Source organism: Notamacropus eugenii, chromosome 4, assembly GCF_028372415.1.
Source record: "Notamacropus eugenii isolate mMacEug1 chromosome 4, mMacEug1.pri_v2, whole genome shotgun sequence".
Classification (NCBI taxonomy): domain Eukaryota; kingdom Metazoa; phylum Chordata; class Mammalia; order Diprotodontia; family Macropodidae; genus Notamacropus; species Notamacropus eugenii.
Window position 1 is genome coordinate 425459072 of NC_092875.1, and position 23404 is coordinate 425482475.

Here is a 23404-nt window from a genome sequence, read left to right on the forward strand (position 1 = left end):
ATGCTGTTAAGTCTAAAATCAGAAAATATATGGAAAGTGCTTCACAAACCTTACAGAATTATGTAAATGCCAGTTATTACTACTACTACTACTACTACTACTACTACTACTACTACTACTAGTATTCTTGTTAACATGAATCCCATGAAGTTCACAAAAGAACTGGATAAAATTTTTATTATGCAGATATCACAAAGGCATAATTTTGGATACGCTTACTTTAAATTCCTGAATACTTTTAGTCTCCTAGAAAGGTCAAAACATCTTATTCTCTTTTATAAGTTGGTGGTGCAGAGATACCATTACCAAGAGAAAACGTGAGGTACAGATAAAAACACAGTGATCGTCTAAATTCCTGCATCCTATCAGCGTCTAAGTTAAAACAACAACGAAGGTCTGAACAGGCCAGTCCAGTACTGTGGTCACAGAACCTGAATTCACTCTACTAAGGCCTGAGGCTCTGCCAGTGCTTCTTTTCCTTTCTCTGCTTATCTGTTCTCCGATGCACTGATTACTAAAAGCACATACTTACTTGTGAGTCAAGTTTCGATAGTCTGCGACCTTGGTTGAGAAGTCAATGATGTGATCCAAGATCTCCGCGCACATCAAGTAGTGCTTTTTGTAGCGAGCCTGAGCCCGTTCTGCGGTGATTCTTTCATGGATTTCTACTTCTTTTTGAGCCTGTTCTTCATGTTCAAGCTTAGCTTGTCGTGCAAGGGCCTAAGACACAAAATGAGCAACTTTGCAAAGAACTGTTTCATTTAACCAGAATAAATGGTAACTCAGCAAACATCTTTGGAAAAAGCAGAAAAACAGTGAGACTCAATATATATATAGGTCTAGAAAAAGGGAAAGTAGAAGAATGACCCAATTATCTATATAATTTAGATTACAGGGAAAAAAGAACACTCCTGGTCTAAATGAACTAAATGAACCAAAATACTATGTTATTCACATTACTTTGAGTTTATATTACTAATATTTTTTTTAATGGTAAAAGCTTAAGAATAAAATCATCATTCTGATTTTCCTAATATCAGACTGATTTCATCCTAATGAAGGTTAAGTGTGCTCATTCACTTCAGGAGGTACCGCTGAAGCTTTCTAGAAACAAAATTGTCCTTTCTTAAAATGCTCCAGAAATTATTTTTGTTTTTAGGTACTCTAACATATCTAACCTATAAAAAACAGATTGGTTATTGACTATAAAGATGGTCACTGCAAAACAGGCTTTCCATTTGGATTGAACCTCATTGTGGAGATTCAGTCCTAAAGCACTTAGCCTAAATAAACGCCCGGTGCCTACTCTTAGACTCTCTTAGATATAGTCTGTGTCTTAGCTCTGGAGCACTATGATGCACACAAGATATTTAGGGCAAAATAACTAAGCCAAATGAGATTCTGACTGTATTCCTTGAAAGGACAATAGCAATACCCAAAATAATAGTGGGGAGATAGGAGAGAGAACCCAGATCATCATTTCCAAGCTGCTATTCAGACCTAGACCTATTCACTTCCTCAGTCTTCCACACACAGCATTTTGAACCTAGACAAAAAAAAAAAAAAATAATACACCTGCACTGAAGATAATAAGAAATTGGTCTAAATACCTGCTTTTCATCTAAAACAGGTATTCCTTGAAATGCATGTCTGATATCCATCCCCAGGTATCTTCTTTGGCCCCTCATATGTTTCTGACCATTATCTTCCCTTCTCTGGGCCTCTTGCACCTCTTTTCCCGGGAGAAGATACAACCAGTAGCTAGTTCACATGCCTAGTCCTCTATCTATTCACATGCCTAGTCCTCGAACCATATTCTTTCCATACTCTTAGGTAATGCCAGTGCCTTCTCTGATGTTTGCAATCTAGAATCTTCCTTACCTCACAATTGTTTTCTGAGCAGATGTAAATGAGAACTGGTAAGTTTCATTGTTGCAGGAATTTAGGAGGACTTGCAAGTTTTAGTTAAGAGGCAGAAAAGATTGAGTTTTCCAGGTCTGTACGTAGTTCTATTTATTATATTTTTGGACTGGATTTATATAGAAATATAAAAGCACGAAAACAACCACAACATTTCAGTTTTACTGCACCTGAGCATAAGCAGCCTTTATCAAAAGAGTAGGGGCAGCTACCTAAAATTCCACTCTCTTCTATTTTACATATGATATCTCCTCCAAAGCGTAACTATCCAAACAGTCCACTATACAAGTAAAGTTTAGAATGGAAGACAATTCAAACATAAAATCTGTAGTTTAACTGCTCTGGATGTCAATCTGTTTTCATAGGCCACATGTATGAGGCTAGAGAAATGAAAAACAAGCAAGGTAAGTTTTGGTTATAACTGAGCTACTCGCCATTTCCTATTTCCGACTGGCTCTTGCTTTCCCCTGGACTGTTCTTGGAAACATTCTCGGTTTCAAATGCATCACTTTGCAAAACAAAACATATCTAAGCAATGCATTAAATTCTAGAAGCACAATACCATCTGTTTACATGTGGCTTAAGAAAATGAATCAAAATGAAATGCAAAAAAGTTTAAGGAATAGATATTTTACTGCTTCTCTGTCAAGAGCATCCTGGAAATCTTTCAGTCGTCTTTCTTCATATTGTTTTTCTCTGAAAACTCTGTTTTGCCATAAAACTTCCTTTTCATGTCGAACATGCATGAGCTGCACAGCAATCCGACGTTCCTGCTGAGACTGTCTCATTAGACGGTTAATGAGTTGTTCTTCTCGGTAAGCCTCCTAGAAATGTAACATTATAAAATTAAATTATTAACAAACTTAGTAAAATTGAAAAATGTGTTATGCTCACAAGCAAATAATTTAAGTTTTATGTGTCTTTAAACAATGTGTGACATTTTTAATTTTAAAATATAAATTTAATATTCAATTTTAAAATTGTATTTTAATTTTAGAAGTTGTTGTTTAATCTTTTTCAGTCATGGCTGACTCTTTAAGACCCCATTTGAAGTTTTCTTGGCAAAGATACTGGAATGGTGTAATAGCAAGTAAAGTAGGATCTTTTGCTGTTTTTATTTTAGTATAATCAAATACCTCTGATTGAATGTTGCTTTTATCACCCAAGAGTCTTTACTAGGAGTAAAGTACAGAAACAAGAGTTTCTTTAACTACAAACAGTGTATGTATTTGTACTGTTAATTATTTTAATATGATTAAAGCAGATCCCCACCCATTAATGGGCCTGGGAAGATTTGTAGGAAGGCCCATACCTTTTGTTAATGAGGCACTGGTTCTCAAGGGTTATGATGCCCTCTGGCTCTAAAAAGTGTATAAAGACTCTGAGATAAGGTTTTACTTTGGGGCTTAGTTTTTGGAAGAAGGTTTATGTGCCAGATGAGACTTTGGGAAGCCACTAAGCAGTGACCCCCCCCTCCCCCTCCCCTCCACCCCAGCTTTGAAAACCCAGATGTTGGTGCTTCTCTCTCTATGGTCAGACAGTTGGATCTGTCTGTTGATCTGTGATGTATGTATTGCTTATGCATGTCTGTTGATTTTGATTTCTCTGTATTTTCTCTGAGGTTCAGGGTACTTTCCCCTAAATTAAATGAATGATACATGTGCTTGATTGAAATGATTGTTGACCTCTCAAAAGTTGCCTTTCTTTTTATAAATGCAGATTTAAGAACCTGTGATAGCAGGCCCCGCTGTGCATGTCCAGGTCCTTACAAGTGGTTTGCTATATCTTTCTCCAGATCATTTTATAGATGAGGAAACCAAGGCAGATACAATTAAGTGACTTGCCCAAAGTCATGCTAATAGTAAGAGTCTGATGCTAGATTTGAACTCAGGTATTCCTGACTCCAGGCCTAGTGCTCTATCCATTGTACCATGCATCTGCCTCTGTTCTAAAACAGCAGAGTGCAAAGCATCACATTAAGTTTTGCAAATACCAAGGTGATGTGTCTGGATATTTTAAAATCATTATATGTAACTTCACATATAAAAATACAACATTACTTCCTCTGAAATTTGATCATAAATAATCTGTTTTAAAATTTTTTTGAATTCTTAGTATTTTATTTTTCCTCAATTACATGTAAAATTTTTTAACATTTGTTTTTAAAACTTTGAGTTTCAAATTCTCTCTCTTCCTCCCTCCCCACCCCCTCACTGAGAAGGCAAGCAATTTGATATAGGTTATACATTTGTAGTCATGCAAAACATAATTCCTTATTAGTCATGTTCTCAAAGAAAACAGACAAAAAAAAAAACCTCAAGAAAAATAAAGTAAAGAAAAAAAAAGGATGTTTCAGTCTATATTCAGACACCATCAGTTCTTTCTCCAAGGATAGATAACATTTTTCATCATTAATCCTTCATAGTTGTCTTGGAGTATTATATTGCTGAGAATAGCTAAGTCATTCACAACTGATCATCTTACAAGATGGTTGTTGCTTTGTACACAGCACATTTCACTTTGCACACACTCATGGAAGTCTTTCCAGGTTTCTCTGAGAGCATCCTCATCACTTCTTATATATCACAACAGTATTCCATCACAATCGTTTAGGACAATTTGTTCAGCCATTCCCTAACTGATGGGCATTTCCCCCAATTTCCAACTCCCTGCCATCAGAAAAGAGCAGCTATAAATATCTTTGTACATATAAATCCTTTTCCCCTTAGTTTTTTTATCTCTTTTGGGACACAGTCCTCAGAGTAGCACTTCTAGATCAAAGGGTGTCAACACTTCTATAGCCATTTGTGCATAACTCCAAATTGCTCTAAAGAATGAGGTGCAGATAGGTGGCACAGTGGACAGAGCACTGGTCCTGCAGTCAGGAAAACCTGAGTTCAAATCTAGCCTCAGACACTTGACACTGCTGCCCAAACAGCAACAAAAACAAAACAAAACTCAAACCAACAAAAAGAGTGGCTGAATCAGTGTACCACTCCACCAACACTGCATTAATGTCACATTTTCCCCCATCCTCTCAAAATTTCTCATTTTCCTTTTCTGTCCTATTATGCAGTCTAATAGGTATGAAGGAGAACCTCAGAATTGTTTCAATTTGCATTCTTCTGATCAATAGTGATTTAGAGCATCTTCTCATATGGCTATTGATATTGAAGCTTTGATTACTTCATCTGAAAACTGTTCATATTTCTTGATCATTCATTGATTGGGGAATGGCTCCAATTTTTATAAATTTGACTCGGTTTTCTATATATTTGAGAAATGAGGCCTTTATCAGATAAAATTGCTTCAAAAATATTTTCACAATTATGATTGCCACAGGTTTTTCCATCCCATTCTATTCACCCATTTTTTCTGTTTTCTCTCCCCTTTCACCGTTTCCCTTCTCAAAACTGTTTTGCTTCTCACTACCACCTCCCCCAATTTGCCCTCCTTTTTATGCCCTCCCCCTTTTCATATCCCATTCCCCTGCTACTTTCCTGAAGGGTAAGACAGATTTTTATACCCAGTTGAATATGTATGTTACTTCCTCTTTGAATCAATTCCAATGAGAGTAAAGTTCACACACTCCTCCCACCTCCTAGTTCCCTCCATCTTCCCCTCCACTGTAAAAACCCTTTTCTTGTTTCTTTTATCTGAGGTAATTTACCCATTCCACCCCCCTTTTATTTCCCCCAGTACATTTTTCTTTCTCATCCCTTAATTTTCTTTTAGACATCATCCCTTCATATTCAACTCATATCTGTACACTGTCTATACATAGTCCCAACTGACTTAATGAGAAAGTTCTTGTGAATTACAAGTATCATCTTCCTATGTAGGAATATAAATACTTTAACCTTATGATTTCCCTTTCCTGCTTACCTTTCCAGGCTTCTCTTGAGTCTTGTATTTGAAAGTCAAATTTTCTACTCAATTCTGATCTTTTCATCAAGAGTGTTTGAAAGTCCTCTATCTTGCTGAATATCCATTTTTTTTCCCTGAAAGATTATACTCAGTTTTGCTTGGTAGATGACTCTTGGTTGTAATCCTAGTTCCTTTGCCCTCTAGAATATCATATTCTAAGCCTTCCAGTTCTTTAACGTAGAAGCTGATAAATCTTTTGTTATCCTGACTATGGTTTCACGATACTTGAATTGTTTCTTTCTGGCTATTTGCAATATTCTCTCCTTGTGTCCGAGGAGCTCTGTAATTTGTCTACAATATTTCTGGGAGTTTTCATTTTGGGATCTCTTTCAGGAGGTGATCAGTGGATTTTTCCAATTCTATTTTACTCTCTAGTTCTAGAATATCCCAACAATTTTCCTTGATAATTTCTTGAAATGTGATATATAGACTCTTCTTTTTGATCATGGCTTTCAGGTAGCCCAATAATTTTAAAATTCTCTTTCCTGGATCTATTTTCTAGGTGAGTTGCTTTTCCAATGAGATGCTTCATGTTGTCTTCTATTTTTTTCATTCTTTGGCTTTGTTTCATTGTTTCTTAATTTCTTATAAAGTCATTAGCTTCCATTTGCTCAATTCTAGTTTTTAAGAAATTATTTTCTTCAGCAAGCTTTTATACTTTCTTTTCTATTTGGTCAATTCTACTTTTTAAGGAGTTTTTTTCTTCAGTGAATTTTTCTTTGTCTTTTTTCCACTTGGCTGATTCTGCTTTTCAAGGCATTCTTCTCTTCATTGGCTTTTTGTACCTCTTTTAGCATTTGGCCTATTCTGCTTTTTAAGGTTTCATTTTCTTCAGTATTTTTTGTGTCTCCTTTACAAAGCTGTTTACTTGTTTTCTCAGTTTTCTTGCATCACTCTCATTTTTCTTTTCAATTTTTCTTTTCTCTTATTTGATTTTAAAAATCCTTTTCTTCTTTTTTTTAATATATAATTTATTTTTCAGTTCCACAAGAATTTGAATTCAAAATTTTCTCCCCAGCTCTCCCCAGCCCCCGTCCCAGGACAGCATGCACCCCATCTACCCCTTTCTCCAGTCTGTCCTCCCTTCTATTACCCACCTTCTTCTAACCCCCTTTCCCTCTATTTTCCTGTATAGCAAAAAAGATTTCTATACTCCATTGCCTGTATAGTTGAATTTCCAGTTGCATGCTAAAACAAATTTTAACATTCATTCTAAAGGTTTGAGTTCCATATTCTCTCCTTCCCTCCCCACCCACCCTCATTGAGAAAACAAGCAATTAAATATAGGCCATACATGTGTAACAATGCAAAGCACTTCCATAATATTTATGTTGTAAAAGACTAACCACATTTCCCTGTCCTATCCTGCCCTTCATTAATTTCATTCTCTCCCTTAACCTGTCTTCCCACAATAGTATTTGCTTCTGATTATCCTTTTCCCCACTTTGCTGTCCTTTCCATTATCTTCCCTCTCCTATCCCCTTCCCCCTTGCCTTCCTGCAGGGTAAAATAGATTTCCATATCCAATTGAATGTGTGCTGTTCCATTCCCTCTTTAAGCCAAATCCCATGAGAGTAAGGCTCAATTATTTCCTTTCATCTCCCCCTTCTTCCCCTCCATTGTAGAAGCTCTTTCTTCCCTCTTGTATGTGAGATGATTTGCAACATTCTACCTCTCCCTTCTCTTACTCCTAGTACATTCCATTCAACAGTAAACTTTATTTTTTTTGGGTACTCTCCCTTCATATTCAGTTCACCATGTGCCTTTTCTCTATGTATACATACATACATACATACATACATATATATATATATATACACCTACACATGCATAATATATACATACATACCCATACATACCTAAATATATATATATATATATATGTATATATATATTCGTAATCCCTCTAACTACCCTAATACTGAAAAAGATCTCATGAGTTACAAATAATATCTTTCCATGTAAGAATGCAAACAGTTCAACTTTAATGAGTTCCTTAAGGCTTCTCTTTCCTGGTTGCCTTTTCATGTTTCTCTTGATTTTTGCATTTGAAAGTCAAATTTTCTATTCAGCTCTGGTCTTTTCAACAAGATTTCTTGGAAGTCCTCTATTTCATTGAAATTCCATTTTTTCCCCCTGAAGTATACTCAGTTTTGCTGGGTAGGTGATTCTTGCTTTTAATCCTATCTCTTTTGACCTCTGGAATATCATATTCCTAGCCCTTCAATCCCTTAGTGCAGAACCTGCTAAATCCTGTGTTATCCTGATTGTATTTCCACAATACTTGAATTGTTTCTTTCTGGCTGCTTGTAATATTTTCTCCTTAACCTGGGAACTCTGGAATTTGGCTACAATATTCCTAGGAGTTTTCCTTTTGGGGTCTCTTTCAGGGGGTGATCAGTGGATTCTTTCCATTTCTATTTTACCTTCCGGTTCTAGAATATCTAGCATTTTTCCTTGATAATATCATGGAAGATGATGTCTAAGCTCTTTTTTTGATCATGTTTTTCAGGTAGACCTATAATTTTTAAATTATGTCTCCTGGATCTATTTTCCAGGTCAGTTGTTTTTCTAATGAGATATTTCACATTGTCTTCTATTTTTTCATTCTTTTGGTTTTGTTTCATAATTTCTTGATTTCTCATAGCGTCATTGGCTTCCATCTGCAACATTCTAATTTTTAAAGAACTATTTTCTTCAGTGAGCTTTTGAACGTCCTTTTCCATTTGGCTAATTCTGCTTTTTAAAGCATTCTTCTCCTCATTGGCTTTCTGGACCTCTTTTGCAATTTGGGTTAGCCTATTTTTAAAAGTGTTATTTTCTTCAGCATTTTTTTGGGTCTCATTTAGCAAGCTATTGACTTGATTTTCATGATTTTCTTGCATCACTATCATTTCTCTTCCCTATTTTTCCTACACCTCTCTTACTTGACTTTCAAAATTCTTTCTGAGCTCTTCCATGGCCTGAGACCCATATTTTTCTTGGAGGCTTTGGATACTGGAGCTTTTATTTTGTTATCTTCTTCTGAGTATGTTTCGATCTTCCTTGTTACCAGAGTAACTTTCTATGGTGAGAATTTTTTCATGTTATTTGCTCACTTTTCCAGTCTATTTCTTGACTTTTAACTCTTTGTTAAAGTAGAGCTCTGTTTCCAGGGTGAGGGGTACACTCAAGCTTCAAGGGTTTTGTATTCTTCCAAGGTGGTATGATGAAACCAGAGGTATTTACTCCTCTCCTGGGCTATGCTCTGGTCTGTGAGTGACCACAGGCTTCTTTTCTGCCATGGAATTGTGAAGAGGGTACTCCCTCCACTGCTGCCACAAGCTCTGCTCTTCTCATGCTTCTCCTTGACCTGGGACTGCTACCCAGGACTGGGACCTAGATCCAAGTGTGTACAAAGCAACAGAGTCCTGCCCCTAGTGCCCACAGAGACCCTTGTAATCTCCTTCTGACCAACTGTTCAACACCCTTAACCTCTGTGGGATGAATTGTCAGTGCTGCTGCTGATTCATCAGCTACCAAGGCCTGCTCCTGATTTGCTGGGGCCTGATGTGTGCTGATGCAGCCTGCACTGCACTACGGTCCACTATCATTTAGTTGCAACAGATCTTTCATGTCGACCTTCCAAGTTGTCTTTGGCTGGAAAATTATTTCACCCTGGCCTTCTGTGGATTCTGCCACTCCAGGTATCGTTTTATGGCATTATTGAAAGGTGTTCAAATGTGTGCTGGGGAGACCTGAGGTGGGTCGCTTGCCTTTTCTCTGCTATCTTGACTCTGCCTCATAAATATTCTTATTCCATGAAAAATGCCACCACTAAGATATAAGATTTTTACTTTAGTAGGGATGTTCTGTGCTATAAGAAATTTCACTGTATGTGCCATATCATTACGGTAGAGCTCTTCAGAAAATAATGCAAATAGCCTTTAGCTAAAGATGCTAACTGGACTACAGAGAGAACATGATTAGCTCCCAATAGAAAGACTGCAATATTAGCATGAACTATTAAGGGAGATGTAGATATTTAGCCTGAAGAAGAGATGAAGGAATGGCTGTATGGGTATGTGTGCTAGCTATCTAGGGGGATTAGATTTATTTATTCTGCAAAGATTGTGGAGTCACAATGTGAAAGATTTTTGAGGTAAAGACCAAGGAATGTGTATTTTACCTGGCTGACAATGGGAAATCTCTAAAAGTTTTTAGGTTGGGGAATAAGGTGATCATAATGGTGAAGGAGGAAAAAAATCATACGGGCAGTTGTATGAAGAATTAACAGGAAACAGGATTGGAAAAAAAAAACGTTGGATGTTTGCTACAATTGTTAAGGAAAGAGATGATTTAGACCTAGATATCAGAGGCTGTAATGGAATCAAAACAGAGGAAGAAGATAGGAGAGAGATTTGTAGGGCTGGTATCAATAAGTGGCATTAATTAAAGGTAATCATGGGTAAGATGTCGACCAGAAAAGAAAGTGGATTTCTCTTGTAGCAAGAATGGTGGACAGCTTTTATGTGCTCTATTAATACCCACATAAAAGCAAGGACCATCCGAAAGCTGGAAGACATCTGAGACCTACCCCTCAGAGACCTACAGATAGAAACTGTAATCTAGAGAAACTGAGTGATTAAATTATATAGACAGAAAGTAACAGGCAGAATGTGTACCTAGGATCTCTGATTCCATATCCAGCATTCTTATCACTGTATCATGCTGCCTTCAGGAAGACCACTAGCTTACTAGGTGGACCCTTATGGGTGATTTGAGGGAAGGGAATGAATAAGAGTCATACATGATAATGAGGGTATGGACAGTTTATGATCTATCCCATTTTCAGGAAGTGCTAACATCAAAAAGACACCATAAAATCAGCAGAATTTGGGATTTACTAAATTTGGGAAATGAAGGAAAAGGTAAAAAGAGATGACTGGATTTCAAGTTTACTAACTTGAGGATTTCTGGTGCTACAAACAAAAGTTAGGAAAAGCAGATTTTTGGGGGAAGGATGTTAATTTTTTTTCCAGTATGTTACAGTGTAATGAGCCACCACTGTGGAGTTGAAGGACCTGGGTTCCAATCCTTTTTTTGGTTTTTATTGCTTGCTCAACTTTGGGCAAATCATGTAACTTCCCTGGTCACAGTTTCCTCATCTACAAAATGAGGAGGACTAGACTAGATGATTTCCTCTGAAGTCCCTTCTAGCCATCAATCTATGGTCCTCTAATTCTATGCTATAAGCTAATCTAGATGAATGATAACTGTGATAACAACAGCTCAGAGAGTGTGGGATCCTGGTAAGGAGGACAGATTATGTTGTTCTTAAGATCCAGAAGACTTGAGTTCAGATCCTATCTCTGACAGTTACTAGCTGAAGAAGTTGGACTAGCTGGTCTCAAAGCTCCCTTTCCTTTTACATCTGTGATTCTATGAATTTTCATTTATATATCCCATTAAGGTTTAGAGGGCAATTCCTCTACAACAACTATATGAAATAGGTGAACATACAGCAAGTGCTGGACATATAGCACTACACAGAACAGGGAGTCATGTACATAGCAGTGATAATTAGATGAAAGGGAGTAGAAGAGGTAGCATAAAGAAAGAAGATTCCCAGCAGGAAAAGGAAAGAAGGACCAGTGAAGTAGACAAGAAATAGTTTAAGGAACTGGAGGAGCACATTAAGAGTACAGATCATGGAAGTCAAGGAATCATCATGCTCACCAAGAAGGGGATGGCCAAGAGTGTGAAACATTATCTTGATAAAAGTGCTGTCTCCAGAATAAGGGGACCATTTGCTATTCTCTGCCTCTGGGTTAGGTCACATCAGGAATATTTTAGGAAATGTTGTCTATAACTCAACTACACTCTGGCTATGACATCCTCTGCTCATGTGAAAGGGACTCAGCCACTAGAGATATTCTGGGCTTTAACAGGCCAGCTTTGGCCTGATCCTTCTTGGTTTCAGGCCTCTTATCTCATTTCCAGGACATCTCCAGTCATGCAGTTTCACACCTATCCCTTCCTTTTTCAGCTTCCCTTTATGTATTTTCTTTCTCCAACAGAGTGTATGTTCTTTAAGGGCAGGGACTATTTTTCTTGCTTTCATGTGTATCCCCAGTGTTTAGCATTATGCCTGATACACAGTAAGTACTTAATAAATGTTCTATCTATATATCCATCCATCCAAATGCAAAGTAGTAAGGGAAGATAAACACTGAAAAAAAAAGCCCAGTTGATTGGAGTTTATTGATGACAGATCAATTTTGGTTCAGTGGTGGGGATAGAAATCAGACCGCAAAAAGTGAATAAGCAGCCAGAAGTAAAAGCATAGAGTGTAGATTTCTTTTTAGAAGTCTGACAGTGAAGGAGGGGAGGAAAGAGACAAGATAGCTTGAGAACTGAGAACTCAAATTGTATCTTTGTAAGATCAAATAATACTGGAGCATGTCAAAGTTCACTTGAAAACTCAGTGTACCCCCCTCCCTCTACACTAAGATGTTCTCAACAGGGGACTGGAAAAATAGTCAAATTTGTCAATATTTGTCCCTTCCAGTTTTAAAATGTAATGAGCCTATGACTCTTACATTTGATTTATTCTGTTTCACAACGGAAGTTAATTCTAAATCTTATATAACACTGTTTTTGGTGTGTTTGTTTCAAATAAATGTTAAAAGATTTAGGATGTATTCAAGTGGCTGGGTGGTCAGTATTTGATGAGATGTCTGTATTCTGACTGTCTTAATGACCACATCCAACCATTCATGTACTATTTCTATTTATTTAGCAATTTGCTACTATACCTTGGGGAAAGAATTATAGCCAACTGGTGCCTGGTATATAATATTTGTCAGTATTTATACCCTGCTTTAAGGTTTGCACAGTATATTATATATGCCATGTTATTGGATCCATACAATAACCCAATGACTTAGCTGCTGCAATGATTTCTATTTTACGGATGGGGAAACTGAGTCTGATAAAGGTTATATGGCTGATCCAGAATCACAAGGCTAGTAAGTGCCTAAGGTGGGATTTGAACTCAGGTTTTACTGTCTCCAAATTCAATACTTTATCCACTGTGACACTTAGCTCTATACATTTATTATAAAATACCTCTATACACGACCTTAATTCAAGAAGCATCTTTGCTCTCTTTGTCATCTTTCAATGAATTCCAGTACCTAGAATAGGGCCTCATACCTAGTGGATATTTAATATCTGCTAAACTCAGTTGAAAAACTGAGTGACAACAACTACATACACACCGATCGCCCATATGCGTGATGCCCCCTTTGCATAAGCTCACAGTTACTCTCCATTGCCACTAGATGGCAATACCACACTGATCAGGCAAAAGCGCACAGTTTTTATCCTTGTAGGAACTGGGGAACCATTAGAATTGAGGAACTGACAAATGGAGGGATTAAGGGGACAGAACTGTGAACTATCGGTCCTTTTGTGATGCAATAGAATGGATGGACAGGATAAGTCTGAGGGAGCAAAAATGGGAATGCCTTTACTGGGGACCAAATTGCCATTATACACTGTATTTACTGGGCTAAGTTCTAGTTCCATAACATTTAGCCATCTAGAATCAGGATGTTCTCATACAAAATTTAAAACATACATGTTTAAAACATGTTCTCATACAAAACACAAATCCTTGTTTGCTAATTCACTTATTGTTTCGAGTTTTTAGTTTAATTTTGTAAGCCCTTTCATCTGTAGAGAACTTTAGTGTTTATTCAATGATTCAAGGACAAATGTTGTCACCTTCATTTTAGAAATGAACAGAGGGCAAGAGAAGTTACGTAACTCCTCCAAGGTCAATCTGCTACTTAGTGGTAAAGGTAGTCCTAGAACCTTGGTCTTGTGCCATCCATCCATCCATCCATCCATCCATCCATCCATCCATCTATTAATTATTTATCTACCTATATATCTGTCTTGTCATTTTTAATTCACAGGGGTAGTAGCTTAAGATCGCATCAAAGTTTGGGAAAAAAGATGATTATGGGATTCATTTCCCTTTGCCAGTTGCATAAGGAAAAGTAGCAGTAATTCCTACTGGTGCACTGACATGACTATCTATCCGGGGGCAATCAGGCATTTTTTTCCAGTGACCTACCGGGTGATCCACATGTTGAGAACTTTACTATGACAGAAAGGAACCAGAAATGGCTTTCCATTCCTAGAAACTCTGCTTTTGGCCTTGTATCCTACAAATGCCCTTGGCAGGATTAAAAAGTGTAATTAAATTAGCAAGGGGGTCCCAAAAAGTTTTGAGATATTCTAAGATTGCTTTGGTGGATATTTTACATGCATAGTATTCTTTAGGAAGTTATCTTATTGCTTAACAATCGGAACAATTGGTTAACTGCTGTAGTCAGTAATTATATTTCTTTTTTTCTTGAGATAGACAACCTTTTGCTTCTAAATACATTATTTTCAAAAGAGTACTTGTTCAGGAACAAGCATAAATTAGTTTAATGGACTAATAATTATCCCTTGTCCCACATTTTTCATAACCATTTAATAAATAATTTTTGCCAATTATTTATCCACATTATAAAATCACCACAATTTCTCATCAACTACACAATAGAGGCAAGTCAGAACAATGCACTGAAAGGGAAGATTGCATTTTTTATTGCCTTTTACTTACACAAAAGCAATCCTCTAGTTTCAATTAAGACTCAAAACTCTTGAATTACGCTTAACTCAATAGGAAACATCATATTATAAACCAACAGGAAATGTGCTTTTATGGAAAGTAACTAAACCGAAGATGTTGTTTTGCAGCTTTCCAATGAAACACTCATCTCACACTAGACATAACTGCTTCATTTCAAAAGGCTGAATGAAACACTTTCTAAAAAAAGACTCTAGCTGGTTAATTTGGAGGCTCTGGAGAAAGATGAACACAGGAATATACTTCGAAATGGGAATATTTTTCTTGTTTTTATTCATATTAAATACTTGCTTCTGAATTTTGTAAGAGCTGCACAATTACAGATAAACTATTTAACTTCTTTTGCTTATTATTATTATTAGAGATGGCCTTGTTCTTAAAACCATTTGTAGGATTTGATGGTATAAGAAATAGGGATATTTTCCTATACTTAAAATTTTTTTTATGTACCAAACTGGTTTGTTTTCTCTCTCTCTTGTAACTTCAATCTTACTGTCTCAAAGTCATTCCCTACTCAGACAATTAACCTCCCTCCCCTACACTTTACACTCTGGCTATCTATCCACTTGGGACCATGTTCTGCTCTGCCTGTTCTAAGGAGAAGCTCTAGCTTCCATCTCAGTGCCTGGGGCACTGGCTGCTGTCCGTGCCCACAGTGCTCTCCCTCCTCACTCTGTCTCTTGGAATCTTCAGTTTCCCTGAAGCCTCAGTTCCCGAGCTGTGTTCTGTGGGAGAACTCTCCTATCCTGCCCAGATGTTAATGCCTCCTCTCCCAGCTCTACCTAAGGTTATGGACTTTGCATTTCATAATATACATAGCTGTATATATGTGTTGTCACTCCAGCATTAAAATGTAAGTACCCTGAAGGTAGGGATTCCCTTATATCTGTCTTTATATCCCTCACAACAAGCACTGTGCCCAGTACAGAACAGGGCTGAGTTCACGCATGTTACTGACTGCTGTTGCTTGTTCCAGGGCTGAGGCTTAGCAAAATGTTGCCTCATTGTTCTCACTACAGCACCATTACTGGTGTTTCGTACAAGGCTGACAAGGAGCAGGGTTACTGCAGACATTATTACCATACCCCAAGTGGGCAACGAAATGATAGTGATGCCAGATTCTTTGGGATTACAGTATTTCTTCCTAATGCTTGGTGGGGGCAATTCAACCTTTCAAATCAACCAAATTCACAGTGGAAAAACTCATTAATTTTTACAAACTAGTAGGCAGCAAATGAATTGTTATATTGGAAGCTTATTATCCAGCAGCAGGGACATAAAATGAATCAAGAAAATTAGGCTATCTCATTTTCAACCAAACAGGCAGAGGTTTACAGAAAAATGCCATGCTCTAAACAAAAGTTAAAATCTAAAATTCAGTAGTGGTTCATAATAGTTTAATGGAACTTACTAACATAATTACATTCAGTTAGAGAACACATCATCAAAAAATGTTAATGTCACGGTCCTGGCTATACATCCTAGCAAGGAGAAGCTAGACTGTGAAAGATCTACAAAGACCTTCCAGAGTTTGGTCTTAGAGTGTAGAATAAAAATAGCTTTAAGGTTTGCAGAATATTTCACAAATTTCATCACGCTTTCCTTATAATGCCGAGAGGTAGATATTGTCTTACTTATAAAATAGAATATCATGTTATATGGAAGAGCAGCTCGAACAAGAGAAAGGAAAGTGATTTGAAAATTATAAAACATTATGCATTTTATACTTTACTGGACCCACGATTTGACTGGAGTAGAAAACTTCCAGAGAAGCACCCCCTCTGCCAATGCAAACTGGCATGTGCCCTGACATGGACGATCTTGAGAGCTGCCTGGGACACTGAGAGGTTAAATGATGCTCTCAGAGTCAAACAGCCAATAAGTGTCAGAAGCAGGACTTGCACCCAGGGCCTTACCCTGCAGCCAGATCTTGAGCTACTTAAATGGTTTAAGCACAACATTTTATTAGCTGGATGTCTTTGTGTCTTTATAGCTGAGCCAGATCTCTTCCACTAATGCTGAAGTGCTACATGTGTGTGTATATATGCCTATGTATGTATATCAGACACATTACATGTATATGTGTAAATATACATGTGTGTATATGCATAATATTGTTTAAAGATACATATATTTATAAATGTATACATCTAACACACATGTGTATTTATACTGCCATCCTTTTGAAAAGTACAAATACACATACATGTCTATATATATGTGTATGTGTGTGTGTGTATGTGTGTACATACACACACATACACACCCTTTCCAAAAAGATGACAAGAGAGGGGGTGGAGAACCTTCTAAGAAACTTCAAAGATGTGTGGTAGAGGCGACAAATAAAAAAAAAGGTTATATGGAAGAGGTGTTGGCATTAATGGAAGATATAAATTCTCATTCTCATCTGAGTGTTTTTCTTCTTTTTCTCTAACTTCCTCAAGCCGAGACATGTAGAGAAGCTCTTTGGATTTGAACAAGCAAGTGTTATACTGGTATGAGAATAGGGAGGAAGTAATGAAGAGGAAGATGGAAATACCACTAATGTGGAGTCAGAAAACTGGATTCAAATTCTTGTTCAAATCCTGATAGCTTTGGGAATTTGTTTTCTATATCCAGTTCTACTTCCTTGTCTTTGAAATGAATGAATTAGGCTAGAAGATATTTATGGTCGCTTCTGTTTCTGAATCTTATCAATAAATGCACTTAAGAAAGAATAGGGGTGTGCGTTTGTGGTGGGAAGAACATATGCTCTATCTGTGGAGACAAGAAGATATGTGGTACTGCAATGTCAGAGGAGAAAAAATGATTGGAATTTTATTACCTATGTGACTAAACTCTCTCAATCCAATTCCTCATCCATGAAATGGAGAGGAAAATATATGCACGACCATCCCTTCCTCTCACCTCTGTGTAACTGTTGTAATGGATGTATTTTGTAAATCTATTAAAATACTGATGATAGTGATGCCAATAATGATGATGACAAAAACAAGGAAAACGTCAGTACACATATATCAGTGCAGAGGCTATTCTCAGAAAAAGAATAAAGTTTAGAAAAAGCAAGGTAAGTTTCCAGATTGCTTGTGGCCACTCAAATTTAAGGTTCCAAAATTTGATTTTTAATCTCTGCTACACAATCTCCTTCAATTAACTCAGAAGAAAGAGCTCTAACCTAAAAAAAAAACCTCAGGAGACTTGGGTTCTTATCCCAGTTCTTCTACTAAATGATCCATGATATTGAATATTTCAAACTCTCAGACTTTCCTTATTTTAAAAAAGTGAAGAGTGCAGACAGATTGACAGAGATCCCTGTCTCAAAAAATTATACAACTATCATGGTGGTTATGTTTTTGCCTTTTCCAAAAGCATACTTAGTAGTATAAAGTAATACTTTATCCTAATAATATATCATAAAAATTTAACAGCTATAAAATGTAGTCTATTTTAAAAGGTATACATATATTCACCTATAGGTAAATATATACATATTTATGAAAAACATAAAAAAGGAATCCAATTCAATAAACATTTAGTGTTGACTATTTGCAAGGCTCTGTGTCTAGTGTTGGGAATATGAGGATAAAAACAAAACAGTCCTGGTCTAATCATAAAAAGCTCCTCTAAAATTAGGAACATGAAAAAAAAACACAGAAGAGTTATTAAACCACTGATGTAAAAAATCCCCAGAAAACTAAGACATGAATAATGTGGACCTTTTGATAGATCAGTCGTCACTTCAGTGGGGCAATCCTCTACTCCAGCCCCCTCCTCATTCCATACAGCTCCTGCCCATGTCCTCCCATATAGGAAGGCACCTTCAATATGCTGGGAGGTCTTCCTCTAGATCTCTTGATATTGTGAGGATATCAGATCTTGCCTGTCATACTTGCCAACTGTTCCAGTCATATGTAAGGTGGATGACATCCTCTACGTCACTTCTCTTGAGCAACTCTCCACTTGCAGACTACTCCCACTCACCATCCCCTTGACTGTGCTTTTTGTTAATAACTTGGAGACTATGGGACTCTAGGGCCCCTAACTAAATGGTATCAGTGGAAGAATACTGATGTTAACAAGGTGGGTGTTTGTTTCTGAGAGAAGCCTGAAGTCATTAAAAGGAAGATATAACTTCTCAAATTCACAGGAGGATACTCTCCTCCTCCTCATGTTTAATCCTATTGATCTGTAGTGTTTGTCAGGAGACATTTACTAATGGACCAGATCGACAGGCAACTGTCATTTTTCATCACCTTGGCTTTTCTTGTATAGATTATTAGGTCTAATTCTTTTGAGAGATTATGGATCTAAATTAGGAGGTTCTGTGATTTTCTGGAATTTGACTCAATCTGCACAATATTTTCTACCAACAGGACCACCTGAAGAATTCATCTTCCATTTGGACTCTGTGCCAGACGTCCTTTATGACACTGGCAAATACCCATGGTAAGCAAATGACTGTCTGCTTTATGCCTCACTTAACTAACCAAAGACTTGTAAAAGAAAGTTATCTATTTCTACACATTTCAAGGAATTTTGTATGCTTTTAACATAAATGTGAAAATTTTGTTAGTCAAAAGTCTTTAAGGGAATGTTTAGATTACTGAATCAAATGTTTTATAGTTAACAAAAAGAAAGCACAGTAGAATGCATACTAACCCTAACCCTTATATAGATGTGTTTTTCTAGGGAGAGTCATTTTGAAAGCCTGTTCTCTCTTCATAATTGTTATTGATGTTTGTCCTTCCTTCTCAAAGAGGACCATGACATCAGGGTGGTGATGCCATGACATGCAAGTGAACTAGATTTAAGTGAGGGAGGGTTATGTAAGGTCACTAGTCAGTGAGACACCTTGGTCTTTTTAAGTTAAGGTCTTTCCCAGGTTTCAGTTTGATTGAGGCAACACCCAACCAATGATTAAGGTTAGGTAAGAAATGAGGCAGAAAATGGCCTCTTTTACATAGTCAAAAAAAATTAATTTGGCAGGGGAAGATCATTTGGACTCAAATCTGGCCTCAGACACTTATCTGAGGTAGGCAGAATTATTATTTCCATTTTACAGTTGAGGAAATTGAGGCAAACAGAAATTAAAGGACTTGTCCAGGGCCACACAACTAAGAAATGTGTAAAATCAAATTTGAACTCAGGTCTTCCTGATTTCAGTGCCAGTGCTGTATACACTGGGTTGCCCAGATGTCCCTAGAAATAACAAAATCTTGAATTGGAAGACCTTGGTTAAAATATGGACTGCCACTTATTACCTGTGTAACAGAAATAAATAGTGGTGAAGCAAGTCACTTCTCTGGGTCTCCATTTCCTTTTTTTTAACATGAAGGGAATTTGACAAGATGGTCTCCAAGTCCTCCCCATTTCTCAACCTGTGACCCCATAATCTTCCTTGCAATCTTTTTGCAAATTATCATCAATAACATACAAGAGCTGACCATAGACACGTCAATGAAATGATGTTGCTGCTTGCCTCTGTGCAGAGGATGAAACCAAACCCAGCAGCTCCCTAGAAGTCCTCCTTCTGCTTGACTTCAGATTCCTTTGGTCCTCTGTCTTCTTTTATCACGAAGGCATCAAGATTGATTTGATTTAGTTCCTCTCATTGCATGTCCACTGACTCACTATGGGACATAACCTCTCACATTTGTAGTGCTAACAGGTAAGTTAAGGTCTGGAAACTAGGTGACTGTTAATGCCTTCTGCTCTCTCTTCTGCTAGCCTACCATGAACACTACAGAAATTTAAGGGTGGGTGGGTGGGTAGGGAGTGTGGTGAGGGGAGGTGCACAAGACTAAGGACCACTGTGTATTTTTCTTTGTTTCACGGGGTCCTATGGTAAAAAACTTCTTCATCAATTGGCCACTATGAGGTGAATTGTTTCCTCGTATTTTGCTAGTCTGGTCTCAAAAGTCAGACATATTCTCTTCCTGGAGCAATATCTGGAGCCTTTCTAGCCTGGTAGAAACTGCCAGAGTTTGACATTTTTCTGTTCTAGCCTTAGAGGACTATAGACATTTCTATGGTCAACACTATGTGTTTATGATGATAATGTTCATGTGTGTTCATGTGTTCATGGATTTAACCTCATGCCATAAGGAAGAATGAGAGATGGACTCTGGATACAAACACACACATACATATATGCAATACATATATTCTATATCCATATGTAATTATATATATCTATGTATATAATTATATATCCAAATATAATTAGGGAGAGATAAAATTACAGAAAATGAACCCACACTAAAGTGATATTTTGATGTTACGCTATACCTTGAATATTACCTTCCTAAAGCATGTCAGTGAAGACAAGTTCTAGAGGATCCTCTAAAAAGCCAGAAAAGCTGCCTTCACAAACCTGCTCAAGGCCAACAAAGGCAAATATGGAGAGACACATTACCAGAAAGATGGCCACTGGGCAATGAATATTATTGTCCACAGCAGCACATGGTAATTAGCAGCTCTATGAGGTGTGGAAAGGTTGTGTAATCTGGGTCATGTTCTGAAATGTCCACACATAACAGTTAAGAGACTGCCGTTTTAATAGTTAATAAAATTTTTAAATATTTGCTTTAAAATTATTATTGTTGATTTTATAGCCTTATGAAGTAATTTTTTTTAAAAAAATACGGTCACATATATTGACTATAATTCTCACAGAAAGTCTCACCTTTTGACTAAACAATGGTGACTGAAAATAAGTTCAGTTTTGACATAAGTGTGAATTCAGATTGACTAGGTAAATAGAAGACATAATAATATAAAAAGTAAATTTTATAAGTTTTTCTATATTGTTTAGAAAGAAGCTCTTTCTACCTACCTACATTCATAATAAATGAATTGCATAGATTAAAAAAACAATCCTTAAAAACAGTTTGCATAGCTTTTCTTTTATCCAAAGAGATTTGCTGGTATTTTCAGATCTCAAACTACTTCAGAATATTAAGAACAATGAAAAAAATGAGATTTCAAATTTATAAAGCAAATAAAAGTAACGTACTTTAAAGTGGAAAAAAACAGAGTTCGCAATTTTATGTTATTATGGAACCTAAGCTTGCATAATTTTACCTCTTGCGCTTCATGAGCTATTAGCTGATCCATTAACAATTTCCTTCTTCTTTTCTCTCTTTGTTCCCGGGCTAAGGTATCTTCCTCTAGGCGTTTTTGAATTTTTTTCATGTACTCCTCATCTGAATAAGTGCTTAACAAGTCAGCAGTTGTCTGACCTGCTGTAGGAACTTTTGATGCACTAGAAAAAATAATTTTTACAAGAGATAACATTGTAATTTGTGTATTTCTACATATGGGGGAATGCTCTAATAATTTAATAGTTTTTGGGGGAAGGGTAATACCAGATTAGTTTTGGAACACAGACATTCAACCAAAGAAATAGCAGAAGCTCAGTGCTGTGAGTAGACGGTATCACTATCTTAATACTTTACATCTGACCGTAATTTCTGGACACAGAAATACTACTACAACTTCCTTCTCTCCTATCTCATCACTCACTCTCACTCTTTCTATTCTGCCGCTCTATTATTTCTCCCACTCTTCCCTTCCTTCCAGGCCTCTGGATCAGCTCCTTGTCTCATTGCTGGAGGAGCAGTATGCAGCCCATCGACAACTCAGCAGACAGGGATGTACTGCCTTCACAAAAGTAAACCAAGCACATTTTCATGATGTCAACTACTAGATGTGGTTTGGGTCCAGAAGACAGCTAGGTGATATACTGGACTAGAATACTGGAGCTGGAGTCAGGAAAACCTAAACTCAAATTCTCTCTCAGGCACTTACTAGCAGTACGACCCCGAGGAAGCCACTTCATCTCTGCCAGTCTCAGTATCCTCACCCGTAAAATGTGGATAGTAATAGCACCTACCTCACAAGTTTATTGTGGGAATCAAATCAAATAATATATAGAAAGGGCTGTGCAAACCTTAAAGTGATACATAAATATTGTGGGTTGGGATGGGGGAGGGAGAGCATACTGCCATTCATTCCCGACCTTCTGATGTATAACTTAATTTAATGGCAATTGAAGAGACTACTTTCTGTAACAGTACAGCTATTTCCTGATACCTCAAAGATTCTGACCACAAAATAAGCCTTTCTTCTTTAAGTGCCATAATTCCCACTTGGGTTTTTTTTTCCCGTTTTTGTTGTTCAGAATTTTTTTTAATTGCATGCCCATTTCATTAAATTGTTCTTTCTCTCTTTTGCTAAAGAAATAACTTAGGGACAGAAAATTTTACCTCAGAACTGCTTTAATTGCATCCTTTTACTAAGTTTTGGTATATTTTATTAGTGTTCTTTGATTAAATTTTCTGTTATTTCTTTAATGTGTTCTTGGATCCTCTAGTCTTCAGACCTGTGAACTGTTTGTATTCTAAGAGAACTTACCCTCTCTTTGCCCCTAATGTCTCCTCCACATTGCTAGAGAGACCAACCACTATGCTTTGGTCCTCTGCTCCAAATCCTTCCTTACCTCCTGCAGAGTAGAACGTAAACTCCTATGTGACCTTGAAGGCTATCCACAAACTAGCATCACCCTAATTTTTTTAGTTTTATTTCATTATACTACTGTCCACTCACACCATTAACTAATTAATTATTCTGGGGTTCAAACCCAATCTGCCCTTTTTATCTTATGTTCCTTTGCTCACATACTGTTCCCAAAGCCTATGATGTCCCAATTCTCTTCCTTCAGTTGTTGAGCTACTTCCACCCTTCAGAGTTCAATTCAAAGGCCATTTGCAGAGTCTTAATCAATGCCCCAATCCCAGTGGCACCAGTCTTTTCCCCTTTTAATCTCCCAAGGCAGTTTGTTTTATGCCATTCTACTGTACTTATCTG

At 37.0% G+C, this 23404-nt stretch overlaps 1 protein-coding gene across 16 annotated transcripts in view; it reads right to left on the bottom strand.

Moving 5' to 3' along the window:
- The window catches only part of SPEF2 (sperm flagellar 2), a 289696-nt gene that overhangs the window by 197478 nt on the left and 68814 nt on the right, over positions 1–23404 (bottom strand). For 15 of the 16 annotated variants that reach the window (XM_072605832.1, XM_072605837.1, XM_072605838.1 and 12 more), the window contains 3 exons: positions 21620–21800; positions 2556–2744; positions 533–720 (listed from right to left, as the gene is read on the bottom strand). In XM_072605832.1, the coding sequence (XP_072461933.1) occupies positions 533–720; positions 2556–2744; positions 21620–21800 (558 nt within the window). The other variant, XM_072605830.1, reaches the window with a different exon arrangement.